Source organism: Leuciscus leuciscus (assembly GCF_965113295.1).
Source record: "Leuciscus leuciscus genome assembly, chromosome: 20".
NCBI classification, from domain to species: Eukaryota; Metazoa; Chordata; class Actinopteri; order Cypriniformes; family Leuciscidae; genus Leuciscus; species Leuciscus leuciscus.
Window position 1 is genome coordinate 37546876 of NC_138744.1, and position 16839 is coordinate 37563714.

The window sequence follows — 16839 nt, forward strand, 5'->3', positions numbered from 1 at the left end:
ATAGATTATAACACTACCGTTTCAAACTTTTACTGTTGCATATGATAATGTGCATGTTTCACATACTAAAAATAATAGCATGCAGTATGTGCAGTGATCTAGGGCTTGTTTGTACATTGTGAATAGCTAGCGTGAGTTGCTTAATTATTACGTGAATAATATCCAAAATCCAGCATTTTTGCCTTTGATTTCAGGATGAAATAACGAGAATCGCCCATTTAACTCGCCTTTTTCGCGTTTGTCTTGCTTAGTTTGGGAAATGTAATTTAATATTCAACAATATGATTGATCTGCCTGCGTTGACACCATTATATGAGAACAGAACTGAGCTGGACGATGACAGAGCGGCTGTATAAATAAATCAACTAAATTAATAACTTTTTTACAACAAAAATGAAACATCACTGAGCTCACTTAAGCTGGACTGCAACGTTATTTTCTTCTAGAAACAAACTTTGTTGTTTTATTTTCCTGTTATCTCGGTAAAGCTGATTTGAAACAACCTGTATAATAAAAAGCGCTATATAAATAACGGTGACTCTTATTTTGAAGAGTCTTCGCACCGGAAGTGGTCGGACGTTCCGGAAGAACCTTCTTCCACGTGCTTCGGCCCGATTCATTCCGCTCTTCTTCCAACAATGGCGACCCGTAAAGAACCCGCAGCTTCGGCTTCCAGTCCGCTGGATTCCCCGGTCAAGCAGATCCAGATCGACGGGCTGGTGAGCGATCATTATGAGTGTTGTTATCATGTTTGTTAGGGGTGTGTGTGTGTGTTGTGTTTCGGGCTGGAGGATGGTAGGGGGAGCTCAGCGTTCATCGGTTACTCGAACAGGAAGAACACTGAGATAAACTAACACAGAAATGCTGGAAACTTACTAGTTTTGTGGACATGTACTGGTAATACCAGGGTTTTCAGCATGTTATTAATGTATAGTGGTTGCACTGTGGCTAACCGTCTGCTATACCATAGTAGTTTGAGAGATATACCATGGTACTGAAGCTAATATGGGATCTGGCCTTACTAAAAGTACTATGAGTAACGTTACTTTAATGTAAATTAATTTAATTTCAGAACCAGGTTTATTTCAAAGTGTACAGCGTATCTTAAACTGTACATTTTGATAGTTTTGTTTTATGAAGTGATGACAATACTACCGCTCAAAAGTCTGGGGTCTGTAAGATATTATATTATTATAATATTATTAATACAAATTAAATTATTTACATCAACACAAAACATAATTAACTTTGATATTATATATTTATACTAAAACGTATAAGGTAAAATAATAAATAAAATAAATATGATTTTTAAAATTAGAAATGAGTTATATAATTCTATTACTTATGCTAGTATGATTATATGATAGTAGAATATATATATATATATATATATATATATATATATATATATATATATATATATATATATATATATATAAATTGTATATTTCTTATCTAAAGAGTCTCTTCTGCTCACCAAGGCTGCATTTATTAGATTAAAAATACAGTAAAAATTGTGAAATATTATTACAATGTAAATCATCTGTTTTCTATGTGATTATATAGTAAAGTGTAATTTATTCCTGTGATCAAAGCTGAATGTTCAGCATCATTACTCCAGTCTTCAGTGTCACATGATCCTTCACAAATCATTCTAATATGATGATTTGATGCTCAGGAAACATTTATGATTATTATCAGTGTTTAAATAACTGTCATACATTTTATCTGACCGGATTCATTGATGAATAGAAAGTTTAAAAGAACGGTGTTTATTTGAAATGGACATGTTTTGTCTTATAATTGTCTTCACTGCTGTATCATTAGCTCTTCTGAACACAACTCCTGCAGAGTCTCTGAGTCTCAGCTCTGGAGATCTGCTGTTCGGTATTTGTTTATCGCTAGAACTTCTTTACACTGGGATAATTGCCTAACGCACTTTTGCAGCTTCTTTCATTTGTTTAGTGTGTGTTTTCTTGTGTTATTTCTGGCCTTGTTTTCCTCTTCACTTTAGGTGCCGTTCAGTATTTTCATGCGATTTGTTTTCCCAGCTCATCCTGCTAGTGTTCCTTCACACGGACCGCTGATTCCCGTCAGAGAAAGCCTGGAGTTTGAGTGCAGAGATTGTAGTTTGGCTTTTGGACTAAACCCTCCAATTATCGTCACAGTAATGCGTCCGGACTGAAGAGTTTGCTTCATTAAAGAGCTTGTGTGTGTTTATAGATGCAGTGCTAATGTGGAAATACATTGCATTTTATATATATTATATCACTGCCCAAAGAGGGCGACGTTGTCTCAAGAAATAACACTTTCTGTGATTATCAGCTTGTGGAAACTACGGTTTGGACATTGCATTGGTTGACTTTTATCTGTCCAATTAGCATTATTTCCATCCATCCTAAAGTTGCAGTTGAGTCTCTTGTGTTTTCTTCTGTGAGCACAACAGGAGATATTATGTAGACCGACAGAGCTGCTCTTTTACATATGAGAATAGAGGATTTATAACCGCTCAGTTCTCCAAAAAAGATATATTTTCACTGTATTTTGGCTTTGCTTGGGGAACAGACTGAAACTCATTATCCAGATTGCTATTATTCACTCTCATCCAGAGTTCTCAGATCTCATTTGCGCTTGTTAAATGATAATAAAAGTAAACGATGACTTGAGATGTGTTATTGATGGACACCCTGTGCCATTGGTTCTCGTGTGTCACATGACTGATTGAAGTCTGAACACAGATGAGATCTGCTGTGATGAATGAGATCTGTAAATAATGTCAGGGAGTTTTGATGGTAGTAATACATTTTCTTCTGCTCAATCAATATTGATGACAATTTAAATTTTGATTGAACTTTTCCTTTAATGTTTGTGCTAGAATTGTGGTCGTGCCTGTATCATATTTTTATCCAAATGTTGCAGTTTTGACCGTTATAATCACATTTTGGGAACGATATTTACAGTTCTGTTATTTTAAGGTTAGTAAATTCTACTAAATATAGTGTGCGTGTGTATATATGTATACACACACACATATATATACGCACGCACACACACGCATACATATTACACACACACATACATGCACACACGCATACATAAATATACATGCGCGCGCACATACACACACGCACACACACATACATGCATACATACAGACACATACATATACACGCATACATGCATACACAAACATACATGCACACATACACATACATACACACACACATACACATACATACACACACACATATTATATTGTATATAATATACTTAATTTTCAGATTAGCCTGAATGTTTGACTTCAATTAGTTTTTTACCATATTGGAATCGATAAGAATGAGAGTCGAAACTGGAATCGCTAAAATGTGCACGATACCCAACACTAATAGGGGGCGGAGCTTCAGATTCTATAGAGCATTTGATTGGACAGGAAATCTGATGAGAAGCTGAAGTGCAGAGTGATGTCATCAGTAAGTGAAAGACTAGGTTTTGAACACTTAGATCTTCTAAATGCGAATTTCTTCATTGTTTTGGAGCACGCTAGCTTTTAGATAACAGCAAGGCTAACATATTCAGTTTTGGTTTCATGTGGACTTTAAAGTTGAGCTGTTTCTGAGGCCTCGGGTCGAGATCTGAAGTAGGGCCTACGAGCTCATTTTTAACGCTGTACAATTACGACACTGACAATCGCATGCCAAACGAACAGCTTTTGACAGAGATCCTGTTTCATCACTGTTTTATGAAGATGGATCATAGGCCTCGGCGTAGCAGAGCGCTAGTCATCAGTGTCCTTCCTCCGCTAGCTGACAGGGATGGGCATTCACGTCAGGTGATCCGCGGGGGAGTGTGTTAGCGAGTTTACCTGATATCTTCCGGCGTGTGTTTGCGTCAGCGCTCAGCTGAGGCACGTTTCAAAGCAAGAAAGCCTTCGAACATTCGCAATACGCCACAGAGAGAGAGTGCTAGGCTAGTCATTGCACAACCAAAAGCTCATATCAAAAATAGAACTGGCAAGCGTGCAATTCTCCCGAGTTCACGGGGATCATTAGATGAAGTGTTGTGCTGCTTTGATGGGAGTGTGTGTTGTCTGGAAAGCATGTCTTCGTTAGGTATTCTGGGATTGTCTCCTGATAGAGGAGGAGAACGTGTGTGTCTGTGTGTGTGTGTGTGTGTGTGTGTGTGGCACTTTGAACCCGTGTTAAAACCCCAGACCCTTCGGCTCGACTGACAGATTGATGGGCTTCATGGGAGTTAATGAGCCAATTGTGGCATCACGGTTGCTCTCAGAGAACATGTGACCCAAAACCAGTCACATGGGTCAATTTTTTTGTTGATTGTTAATTTGTGGACGCATTGATGTGTGGTTTGCTAGGATAGGACAATATTTGGCTGAGATGCAAGTTGCAACTATTGAATCTGGAATCTGAGGGTGCAAAAAAATCTAAACATTGAGAAAATCTCCTTTATCCCTTAAACAGGCAAGAGTAGAAAATAAGCAACAAATTATTTCATGTCATTTTTTATATCATCTGGACTTTAAGTAAATCATATCCAAATTAATTTTTGAAAAATGTTATGTATTTTTGATGTTATGAGTTGTGACTCCCGGATCACATGGCCTGTTTAGGGTATAACAAAAGGACCAAATCTATAACTGTAACTGCCATTGCATGTTTAAAACAATTATATCCTATACTTCATCTCATATAATGTTGACATATTAGATATCATTGGAAAGCTTACAAACTCAAGATTCATCCTGTGAAAACTGTTTTGAAATCGGACCTTGCTTTACCATAAAAATGTTAAAAAGAAATTGGTAAAATGTTTAAAAAAATTGGATTTAGGTCAGGCTGACTAATTGATCACAGATAACTTGAAGCAAATCATGTGACCAGCATACTCAAGACAGACCGTATCAGTTTCACCTGTACATTTTTATAATTTGTAAAAAAAAAAAATACCTCAGAATACAAAGATTGTTACAAAAATGAATACAAAGTTAATCCCTTTTTTATACCCAAAAGTGGCAATGTGACTCAGGTGTAACATATATTTCAAAACGTGCTAAATAACAACATGAACAACATTTTTATAAATGTTCTTTTTCAGCACCTTAAGACAATGTTCATAATTAATGTTAGCAGTGTTAGTATTATTTTTTTTCAAAAGAAAAGTAAGTTTAATATATATTTACTTATCTCAAAATCTGAATGTCCTGCACCACTGGCCGCCATGTTGGATTTAGGTCAGGCTGATTAATTAATCACAATTTTTTTTTTTAACAAATCATGTGACCAGCATACTCCAGACAGACCAGGCTGTGATAAATGATAAAAGGATTTGATGGAAAAATCATTCTTACGCCCCAAAAAAGACGACAAAAACTGTCACACCCAGATCACACGGCCAGTTTAGGGTTAAAGTTGTTCATTTATGTTCATGATTTTGTTGCATTCACTCACAAAAATAAGTTTTATATATTTACGGTAGGAAATGTACTAAATATCTTCATGGAACATGATCTTTACTGAATATCCTTAAGATTTTTGGCATAAAATAAAAATCGATAATTTTGACCCATACAATGTATAGCCAAGGATAGTCTCGCGACTCGAGACTGGTGACGTGATCCTGGGTCACTTATATTATATTATAATAGCCAATATTATTTTACTATAATTAAATATTTATTTACCGCAACACAAAATACAATTACAACATTGTTTCCTCGACACGTATAATGAAGGGATCATATATATATTTCCGCAATTCTTGACCTGCCACTGTTGGCGATATTATGTAACACAGTTTGTAGACTAAAGTCAACAGATTTCACTTATAGATTACCAATTTCTGTGTAAACATAAAATAATGATGCTGCCATATTTCTAAAATAATTTTTACCCCGCTCTAGTTTGGCACCAAATCTCAGGTGAAAATAGTTATTTTGACCCCCAACAGTGGATTACTCCGTCAATATACATGCGTGATATTTAATATTGTCTTTCATCACTATTCAGAAAAAAATATTAACAAAATCAAGGACGTTTCAGAAATTTGGTTGATTTGACATGAACATCATTTATATCTAAAGGATTGAAGTCTGTCTGTATTTACACTTTAATCAGATTTATAATGTATTTCTGTTAATGTAATGTTTTATTGTTTGTTTTTAACTCGAATGTTTCATTATGTGAAGCTGTTTCTGTGTACTGATGCCAAACTTATTAATTTATGATGAAAAATAATTTGGTTTGTATCCAAAGTTGCATTAATGGGAAAATTAATAAATTAGATTGATGCATTTATAATTTAGCTTACTTTAATATGAACTCCACTAAAACAACTAACTATATTGCCTGATATTCCCTTCTATAATTCCTTATTCTGTGACATCTGTGGTCATGCCGCTCACTCTACATAGTGTGAAATGTCATTACAGAAGTAAAATGGGTCTTGTATGATGTTGACTTGTACATTTAAAAGAATCTGGCTTTTTGTTTTGAAATTGCATATAAAACCACTGCATTGATGAAAGAGTGGCGAAGAATTGCAAGACACTGAAACAATTATCCTGAATGAGGAGTGCAGCCGTTTAGCACAGCGTGTTTAAGTTGTTTAATCAGCCGTTAATCGCTTTGACTCAGACGAGTGATGATTCAGACACTGCGATCGGAGCGACGGGGAACTGAACGCTGCTTTTAATGCGTTACAACTGTTCAGACAATTAGTGACATTCACATTCCCTCACGTTTATCTGCGTATTAAGGATTTAGATTTATTAGTAAGATTATGCCTGAAAAGGTTTAGGATTTTTTTCATCATATGTTAATAAAAAAAAAAAAATTATAATATGACTTGTTTTGTTTGTTTGCTTGGTTTTATTGTATTTATATGATATTTGTATTTTTGTAATTACATTTTTTGCCATGAAAATAGCCTTAGATGTTGACATGGCATTAAATAAAACGATCTATATGGATCTATCCTCCGTGTTGAGCGTTTCCCTGTGTTTGTGCCGTCATTTTTGCCGCTGACTTTGTGTTTTGTCGCGACTGTATTGGACAATTAGTGACATTCGCATTCCCTCACGTTTCTCGGTCGTATTAAGCGTTTTAAAATGATTTTTATACAAATAATTTGTCCACACTAGATGCGACTGCGAGATGCGTCTATCAATCAAAACCCACAGCCAATCAGAACAGCTTGTGGGCGGAGTCAGCCAATCAGAACAGCGTGTGGGCGGAGTCTCGTGGCGAGTGCACGGCACCATAGAGTATTCTTGGCACTCGCTAGAAAATGGATAAGTAGCTACATAATCAAATTCACAAATATTACACCATTTAAACATTATTCAAATACGTAGGCTACTGAGTTACTAAAACAAACAATCTTTGTCAAATAATACACTTGTTTGTTCACAGTTTGAACGTTCTTGTTTCCATTTGTTTAATTTCAAGATCTGAGGTGAATTATCCATTGTTGCTTTTACAGCCACAAAGCTGGAGCACTAAATGATATTCAGAGTCACATGACACGCTTTTAACATTAAAGCACATAAACAGCACCTGAGATCATCATCGCCTCACTTTGTGTTTGTTGTTCCAGCGCGACGTCGCAGAAAAATAGAAACCGTTTCTGAAATAGTCATCGTGTGTCGCCGTCGCGGCTGGTTAGGACAAACACTCTCATTAACATGGAGAAGAAGCTTTTTTCGCGCGTCGCGTGTAGTTAGCACACGGTGTCTGATGCTGACATAGCATTAAATTAAACAATCTAAGATAAGGTAAGTGTTTCACCGTGTTTGTGCCGTCCTTTTTGCCGCTGGCTTTGTATTTTGTCACGGACTGTATTGCCCATCCAAGCAAATCTCAATTCATTGAGGAAGCAGGTGTGTGTGACTTCTCCTGAATGATTTAAGGGAACGTGCTTTTCACAATTCTTCCAGCACGACGACTCAACTTGAAATGATCAGATTGGCTGGGTTCAGCTCAGAGAATATTGACTCTACCTTTTTTCTTCTTCTCTTTTTTTTCTATCTGACCTTAAAACCTGTTACAAACCCTCAAAGAAGCAACAATAATCCCTGGAAAACAACTTATAGAGCCTGAAGCTCATGTGGAAATGAGGTGCCATGTGTCTGACCACCATCTGTGTGGAGTTTTAAAGGTTGTAACTTTGTTTACAGGGAGTCCACCCATAATTAATTCAACAGCACTGTGAAAAGCTTCATATATCTTTACAGCTGGGACGTGGTGAGCTCTGGCAGGTCATTTGGGCTTGACATGTTACTTGCACCCGGAGAATTGTGTGTAATATTGCCTCCAGCTCACTGTTTTATGAATGTTGTGGAAAATGATGGCGGATTTGTTCCATGTGGCTTCGGGATAAGGATGGGAATCGTAAGGAATTTTGTTCACTTAATGATTTCGGTGGCTTTGCGATTTCCTTTAATGGCAAGAAATAATTGATCTAAAGGTTCTCTGGAATACTCAACTTTTATTGGTCAATCCCAGTGTTCTGAAAAAGAATACTGGAAATGGAAAATATTAGCGTTAATAGAACCGAATAGGGCTGTCAAATAATTAGAATTTAAAATATTTGCTGAATAATAAAAAAACTAATTTTTGGTGTCGAGGCGCGAGACATGATGATGACGTAACTGACATGGTTTGTTTTTGTTAGCTTATCCAGTAAAGCGCTACCCTGGAAATCCAGAGTTCTCGCGAGAGCACAAGTTGAATTTGCTCAGCGAGTTACTCTGGCGTCGAGTAATGATGCTCATTAAATATGCCCCTCGATCCGAGCTGCACCAATCACATCGGGTTATCTGATATAGGCGGGCCAGAGGCGAGATGACGACAGCGCTGCGACGGCGAAGTCATTAGTAAACATTGCAAGATGGCTATGGATGAACACCAGTTGTTTGAAACAGCTTTGGCCGCTACAATGAACGAGTTAGACTTGGCTTTTTATCTAAAAGAGGAACAGAAGACGCCGCTCGAATCCTTCCTTTGCAAGAAGGACGTTTTTGCTGTTTTGCCGACCGGATACAGCAAGAGTCTAATCTACCAGTTAGCTCCGCTGGTAGCTAAGCGTATGGGGTTTATTGTTGTGATTGGTCGTAGTGTTATCCAATTGCGTGCAGTGAGATTTTCAAATGCATGCTTGGTGCCGCCCCTCGAGCTGGCCGATCTTCATTAGTCGATGCCAGACCATTCATCTTTCAGATTTAGGTCTGGATTTCCAGGCTACTGTCAAATTATTAGAATTTAAAATATTCGTTGAATGAAAAAAAAAAAAAATGTTTGGTGTGTCAAAGAGGCGCGAGACATGATGACGTAACTTTTTGTTTGTGTTTGTTAGCTTATCCAGTAAAGCGCAGTGCGGCTGTGTTATTAATTTTTAAAAATGGCAGATAAAGGGAGTGAGGACTCTTGAGTCGGAGAGAGTCTTGCTTACACCAAAACATCTTAAAAGTGCCGTGTGGTGTTTTTTGTTTTTGTTTCTAGAGTGTCAAAGGTGAAACTGACAACCAACGCCATTTGTAAGTTGTTTAAGAAACCGCTGCCATTTCTTTTCACAACATCTAATTCATCAGCCGGAACCAGGGGGGTAATCTATCAGCCGGAAACTGAAGCTTCCCCGGGCGCCGCCATTGATTAGCATACCATCACCTGCTGTTAGCATGCCATTGACTCCTATTCATTTTGGCGTCACTTTGACAGCGAATAACTTTACATCTGAGGCGTTTAAAGACTCCATTTGTCCATTATTTCTAAAGAAACACGAAAATGTATAAAAGGCTCCATTACCTTGTATCTTACGTTATGGCCCCGTAGAAGCAGTTTTTGTAAAAATAGGCTAACGATTGCGTCAATAGGGGTGTAAATATTAATCGATTCGTATCGATGCATCAATTATACAGCCGACGATTCGATGCATCCGCAAGAGTATCGATTCATGTGTTTATTTTGCCGCCTGTCTATTTTCAGCGATCTGCTCCGAAAAATGCGTACAACCTACTAAGCTGCGGGTGGCGCTAACCTCATTATTGTCTTCTGCTTCACACCGCTTCACACGCGTTACTTACGTTTCACAGTCTATCTATGTTCACACACATTGTTGAGTCTGACTTTCAAGAGCGTTGGATCCCTCAGAGCGAGCTGGCAATGACAGTGAAATGTTGCACACTCCAGTCGGCGTCAAGTCATGGGTGTGGATGTATTTTGGCTTCAGGAAAACAGATGGAGCAGTGGTAAGAGATGTTGCCGTTTGTCTGATTCGAATCGAATCGTATCGCGGGGAATTCTGAAGTATCGAAAATAATCGAATCGTTGGCTTAAGAAATCGGTATCGTATCGAATCGTCATGTAGGCTCCGATTTACACCCCTATAACCACGCGACTCTCTGTCGCACAGTAGAGAGATTACCGTATGGACAGGAGGAGAAGCTCGCACGCAATGGAGGCAAAATGACAAAATAATTCATGGACACCTCCTACTCACACTCTCCATCTCTGCAAGTTTCGGAAGGGAATGATTCAGATTTCTCTGGGCACAGCTACTAGAAGACAGACGGGTTGCTCACGTCACATCTACGTCGTCAAGCTCAGTGTGAGTCAGCGCAGTACGCTCAGCCATCAGGAAGAAGAGCTTCTAATTGACTCCACTTTTCTCCGTTGAATCCAATGGGGTCGCTGTGTCCAGTTTATATACTGTCTATGTTTGTAAGTTGTGTAAGAAACCGCTGCCATTTCTCTCCACAACACCTAATTCATCAGCTGGAACACTGTCAGCACTCGCTCAGATCAAGAGCGCCTGGTGTTTTTGATGAACAATATGTAGATGTAGTGAGTAGAAGTGAGTGCTTTGCTGTTGTGTGTTCATGTAGTTCATTACGCTGTGTGTTTTCTCAAGTTACTGATGCACAAACACAGTTTTTTGCACTATTGTAACCTAATTGTCCTTGCATGCACATTAAGGAAATTATATTTTATTTATTAACAATTGTTTTAAAAGTCAATGCACTTTAAAAAATGAATATTTCATTTCAATAAAAGATGCGATGCTTTAATTTATATTTTCTTATTGCGCTCGCTTGCGCTCTCTTGTGGGCATAGGAGACAATACAGTACTTTTCTCCCTCTAAGTATTGCCTTTACAATTCGAATTTTGCTAATATTTAAAGGGACATTGTGAGGGATTTTCTCCCATCTAGTGGTGAAATTGTATTTTGCATTCAAACGAATAGTGCTCTCCAGCGCCTCGCTTTTTCAAATGCGTGTTGCATCTACGGTAGCCGTTATGTACCAAAAAGCTATGACAGGATGTCTTATAATAGCACTTCATCGAGTTTTCCTTCGGGTGAACTGTTTTGTTATTTCAAACAAACTGCAACTTGACACAACGAACAAACGAATGTAAAAACTTGCAAAACTTGCAACCTTGTTTTTAGGGCCTTCTCTACTTTACTCAATAGCTGCTATTCATCAAAGAGCCTGTTTAACTTATAACTATAAATGTTCTACTGTCTATATGATAAAGTACACAACCAAGCAATGAAAAAAAGCTTGTAATTAAGACCGTAACATTGATTTACCTGTCGAGAAGAAAGCAGGCGACTTCAGCGTCTCTTTTGAAAGCTTTCTCCTGCATTAGCTATCCCGACATTAACCCTTGTTTTTTGTAATCTCCGGTCACGTTTCCTTTTACGGTCTATTTTGGACTTTTTCGACGACGAGGACTCCTTATCCTGTGACTCAGCATTTGTATGGTCCTCCATTATAAATAACCGTGCAGTGCAGCCTTTCAAACTTGCCGCGGCAGTGACCAGCGCCTCACACTGCTCTGCTCCTCCGCTTCTGCTGGCTTCAGTCACGTGACGCTGGTTCTGAACGGAAACGCGTTGGCCTAGTACTTTTTGTCCCTCTCTGCTATTAGAGTTTTTCAAGATGGCGGAACTACATGGAAGCCTCCGTGGACTTACCCGTCCCAAGTATATAAAGATAATAAATTCTTCGTTTACGAGGATAAGTCAGATCATTGGCAGAGGTATTTGTACACCATTGAGGACATATTTATGAATAAAAATATTGATTTTAGATAATAAAATATCAAAAAAACTACACATTGTCCCTTTAAGAGAAATTCGAATTGAGCTTTTCAGACGTTTTGACAGCTCTATAACCGAATGGCATATAATAATTCGCAGAACCCTATAGGAGTGATTTGCGGTTGGAATTGGATTTGCTGTTCTTATCAGTACATATGTGCGTTCGCTTTAAATGCTTCACCTTCCTCGTTCTCCGTGTGTAATTACAGATGTACTGATGCACTTTAGTCCCCCATCTGATATTGGTGATATGAAATGATGTGTCCCTTCTGAGAAACGCCAATGTATCCCATCATGCCTTGGGGCGAGTGAGCTGGTGCTCTTAAGGTGATTAAAGATGTTCTTGCTTCTATAGAACGGGATAAACCCCGGTGGATTGGTATTCAGAGAAGCTTTACAGACGGCGTAATTAGACAGTGAGTGTATTTGTTCTTCCATTAACCCCAGGTCTTTCTCCATGCTTTTCTGCTCTGAGTGGTCGCAAAGTACCATGTTAGCATAGAGGAGCAATCTCGCGTTTTAGCCCTCGAACTTGGAGAACTCATTTTCCATCTCTGCCAATCTGCAAATTGAAGCTTGCACATATAAATATTCTCCTGAGACTCGTCTAAAGCACATGTGAACGTAAGCCTGGTATTAACATCAATCTCAGGAGATCCGATAGCAAGTGTCCGCTGAGATGATCACTGCTTTTACTGCATTTTGATTGCACATATGCAGAAAAGCTGAATATTGTTGTGTTTTTAGAAAGGTGTCTGATTGGGAAAGAGCATTCATGCACAGGTTACTTTTCAGATTCTGCCTTCATAGCATTTTTTTCAGACCAATGGAAAGAAAACATCCAAAAATACACTGTTAAGGGTGTATTACATTTGATCTATTAGCATCTGGAGACTTCGATTACAATGCAAGGCTTTCTCAAAATGAGTTGAGTCTGAAATCAGCAGCTCTTACACCAAACTTCAGTTTATTCTCTTATTCTGAAGGTTTATGTCATTCGCCTGTTTTATAGAACATTTTATTCCTAAAAACTAGAGATTTACTGATATAAAAATTTTGGCCGATACGATAACGATAATTTTTTATATTTGAAAGCCGTTAACCGATATATCGGCCGATAAATCAAAATCCAAAATTTTATATTATTTTTGAGAGCCTGATTACAAAAACAAGTCACACCATGTTTCACACAATTATATAGGCACTGTACTTTACTGTATTTTCCTTTTTTGAAGTGATTACAATCATATTTCATGCAATTCAAACACATAATTGTGAACAGTGAAGTGTCTCAGCTGAAGGAAATAATCCATTATTTATCGGCTTTAATATATCAGCCGAATTGTCTTATCAGGCCGATAACGATAACATTCAAAATGAACGTATATCGACCGATACCGATATGGGGCCGGTTTCACAAAGATAGACTTTGACTATGGCTTACATATAGTAGATAGTCAGACTTCAGATAGACATCAAAATCAGACCGTTGCACAAAGCACTTAAGACTCTGACTATCTTAAGTAGGACTACACTGCAATGCATTCTGGGTAAAATAAGACCCTTTTCAAAACAAAAAAACATGGCGGATCGAGTAAGCGCATTCAGGCGCTCAGTGCAGTTTACCCCAGCGGAAGATATGTGTGTGTTGGAGGAGTATAACAGTTACAAGGACATTTTACTTGGGAAATTTAGCGGAGAATGTAGTAACAAGAAGAAATGTTTACACATTACACACTAAAGTTTAAAAAAGTTTAAAAAAGTGAAATCACAATCAAGGACCCCTTTAATAATGTTTTTTTTTTTAACATTAAAGTATGTTAACCCTATTCTATTACACCCTTTAAACAAAATAATGAATTATTCGGATTGCTTCGTACGGCTAGTGTTCGATTCGTAGATTCTGGAAACGTGGTGTTTGACATGCGTAGTGAGATGCTAACCAGGTGTGTGCAGATGTGTACCTGGTTACACCTCGCTAATCTTTCAGCAATAAATGTATATAAATGTTGTTATTTCCGCACACCGGCGCTCCTGCAAAGGCGACACAAAGACATTTCAAATGCCTTTAGGGGAGAGAAATTGCATCAGATATTATTCAGTTTGCTTCGCCAGGCACAAACTTGCTTTCACAAGAAATGTCCCTGATCATGCGGTGTGTGTGTGTGTGCAGGTGGTGTTGAAGATCATCAAGCACTACCAGGAGGAGGGCCAGGGCACTGAGGTGGTCCAGGGTGTTTTGCTCGGCCTGGTGGTTGAAGACCGACTGGAGATCACGAACTGCTTCCCGTTCCCTCAACACACCGAAGACGATGTCGAGTTCGACGAAGGTGAGGCGCTCGCCAGTCTCGGCATGGTTAATCACTGATGATTGCACTCGGCACTCTGGGAAACGAAGAGAGAGAGGGATTATATGTGGATTTCAGGGCGAGAGAGAGCTGTGAAAAGGGGATTGCTTTTCGCTTTTATTGTATATTCACGATTCATTTTGATTAATAGAATTGGCATTAAAATACTACTTTGGGGAGATGATGATGATATTTTATTTTTTGGTTACACTTTATTTTATGGTGACATTGTTGTACGTTACTACATGTACTTACTATAGTAATAACAGTCAATTATGCATAATTATAAGTAACAAATCGGGTAACACTTTATTTTACAGTGTACTTGTTACATGTTACATGTACTTACCATAGTAATAACAGTAAATTATGCATAATTACATGCAACTAACCCTCAACCAAACCCTAATCCTACCCTAACCCTATAGTAAGTACATGTAGTTGCTTAATATTACTCAGTACTTAAATATATAATTACACTGTAACAATGACACCTGAAAATAGTGTAACCCCAGATCCTAACTCTATAGTAAGTAGTGTACGTACTATGTACCTAACTCTGTTAATGTTACTCAGTACTTATTTCAGTAAGTACATCAGCTTCAAATATAGTATAATCTATTGTTTTTTTATTATACTTTTTTATCCTAGTTTTTATCAGTAAGTGCGTAGAGAAAATGTGCAAAATAAATCCTTCCCAGAGAATCTTTAGTCATTTTAGTTTTTGACTTTAATACCTTTAGAATATTAAACCCAGTTATTTAATTTGAGTAATTTGTATTTTTAGGATGGGATATTTTGGGGGGATATTTTTCCCCTTGCAATGGGAATCCTTGGGATATAAATGCTTTGGAAATCCCGGGTCTAGACGATTACATATTGATTTCAGGCCGAGAGAGAGCTGTGAAAAAGGGGAATTGCTTTTATTTTACGTTCACGATTCGTTTTGATTAATAGAAGTTGCATTACAATACTTTGTGTGTGGGGCAACTGTAGTTTATGTCTCTCCGCACAGCCGAAGCAAACTGCGTGCGGTGTTCCTGAATGAATTAATTGCTGTTTTACACATCATTAAATCAAGACAGTGACTAAACGGTCACCTATGATCCTCTTAGCGGCGTGAAAAACAAAACCGTTGATATTTGGGAGTCACGCAGAAGTACTCGAGCGCTCCGGCTGTAATTACTGAAGCTGTCACTGCAAATCTACAGTTTAACTGTTTGATTCTCACAAACATTCCCATTGTAATAAATGAAGCTGTCTAAACCAGGGCGTCTCAAACTGCGGCCGCAAGTGGAGATGATGATGAGATTTATTAACTTGACAGTTACGCATTACCTCATGTATTTACTATAGTAATAACAGTACATTATGCATAAATACAAGTAACAAACCCTAAACAACTCTATAGTAAGTGCATGTACTAGTTCATTAATATTACTCAGCACTTATTTCAGGAAGTACAATGTATTTACATCACCTTAAAATAGTGGGTTACACTATTTTAAGGTGTCATTGTTACAGTGTAATTATATATTTAAGTACTGAGTAATATTAATAAACTACATGTACTTACTATAGGGTTAGGGTAGGATTTGGTTGAGGGTTAGTTGCATGTAATTATGCATAATTTACTGTTATTACTATGGTAAGTACATGTAACATATGAAAAAAGGACACTATTTTTTTGTCGCTATGTCGCTTTCCTTTTTGATTTTACTTTTGATTTAATTTTTTTTATCATTGAGTGCATGGAGAAAAGATGTGCTTTCCCAGAGAAGTTTTAGTCACTTTATTTTTGACTTTTAAGACCTTTTAGAACATTAAACCCAGACTTATTTGATTTGTCATTTGGATTTTTAGGGAATTTTTTATCCCTTGCAAAGGGAATCCTTTGGGATTAAAATGTTTGGACACAGAAGTATAATCTGCTGTTATGTGTGTGTCAGATCCTGCAGTCGCTGTGTGACGTGCGTTCACTACGGGCTGGACGCGCTCCGAGAGAAGCTAGGCCGTTAAAATCGATTCCCTATTTGTTTTCGAAACTTGTGTTGGTTTGTCCGATCGATTGTGCGGCCGATTTTCGAACGTAAAGTGACAGCCCTACACACTACATTGCATTTGGCACGACATACAAACTAGGGATGGGACGGTATGAAAATTTCATATCACGATAATAGTGACCCAAATGATCGTAATTATCAATATTATTAAAACGAGATGAAAGTGTTCAAAAATAGCTGATGTTCACACTGAAGACATCTCAACAAGTTTTATATTTGAAAATCAACAAACAACAAATAAAACGAGCAGATCTATGCACTTTTTTTAAGCAAGATTATATTCTGTGGCATTTCCTTCCTTATAATG

General features: G+C 37.7%; 1 protein-coding gene across 1 annotated transcript in view; it reads left to right on the forward strand.

Moving 5' to 3' along the window:
* Nucleotides 1-560: 560 nt before the first annotated feature.
* The window catches only part of eif3ha (eukaryotic translation initiation factor 3, subunit H, a), an 83183-nt gene continuing 66904 nt past the window's right edge, over nucleotides 561-16839 (forward strand). The window contains exons 1-2 of the mRNA XM_082150120.1: nucleotides 561-719; nucleotides 14295-14451. Of these exons, the coding sequence (XP_082006246.1) occupies nucleotides 639-719; nucleotides 14295-14451 (238 nt within the window). The 5' untranslated portion in view covers nucleotides 561-638. The remainder of the gene's footprint in view (nucleotides 720-14294; nucleotides 14452-16839) is intronic.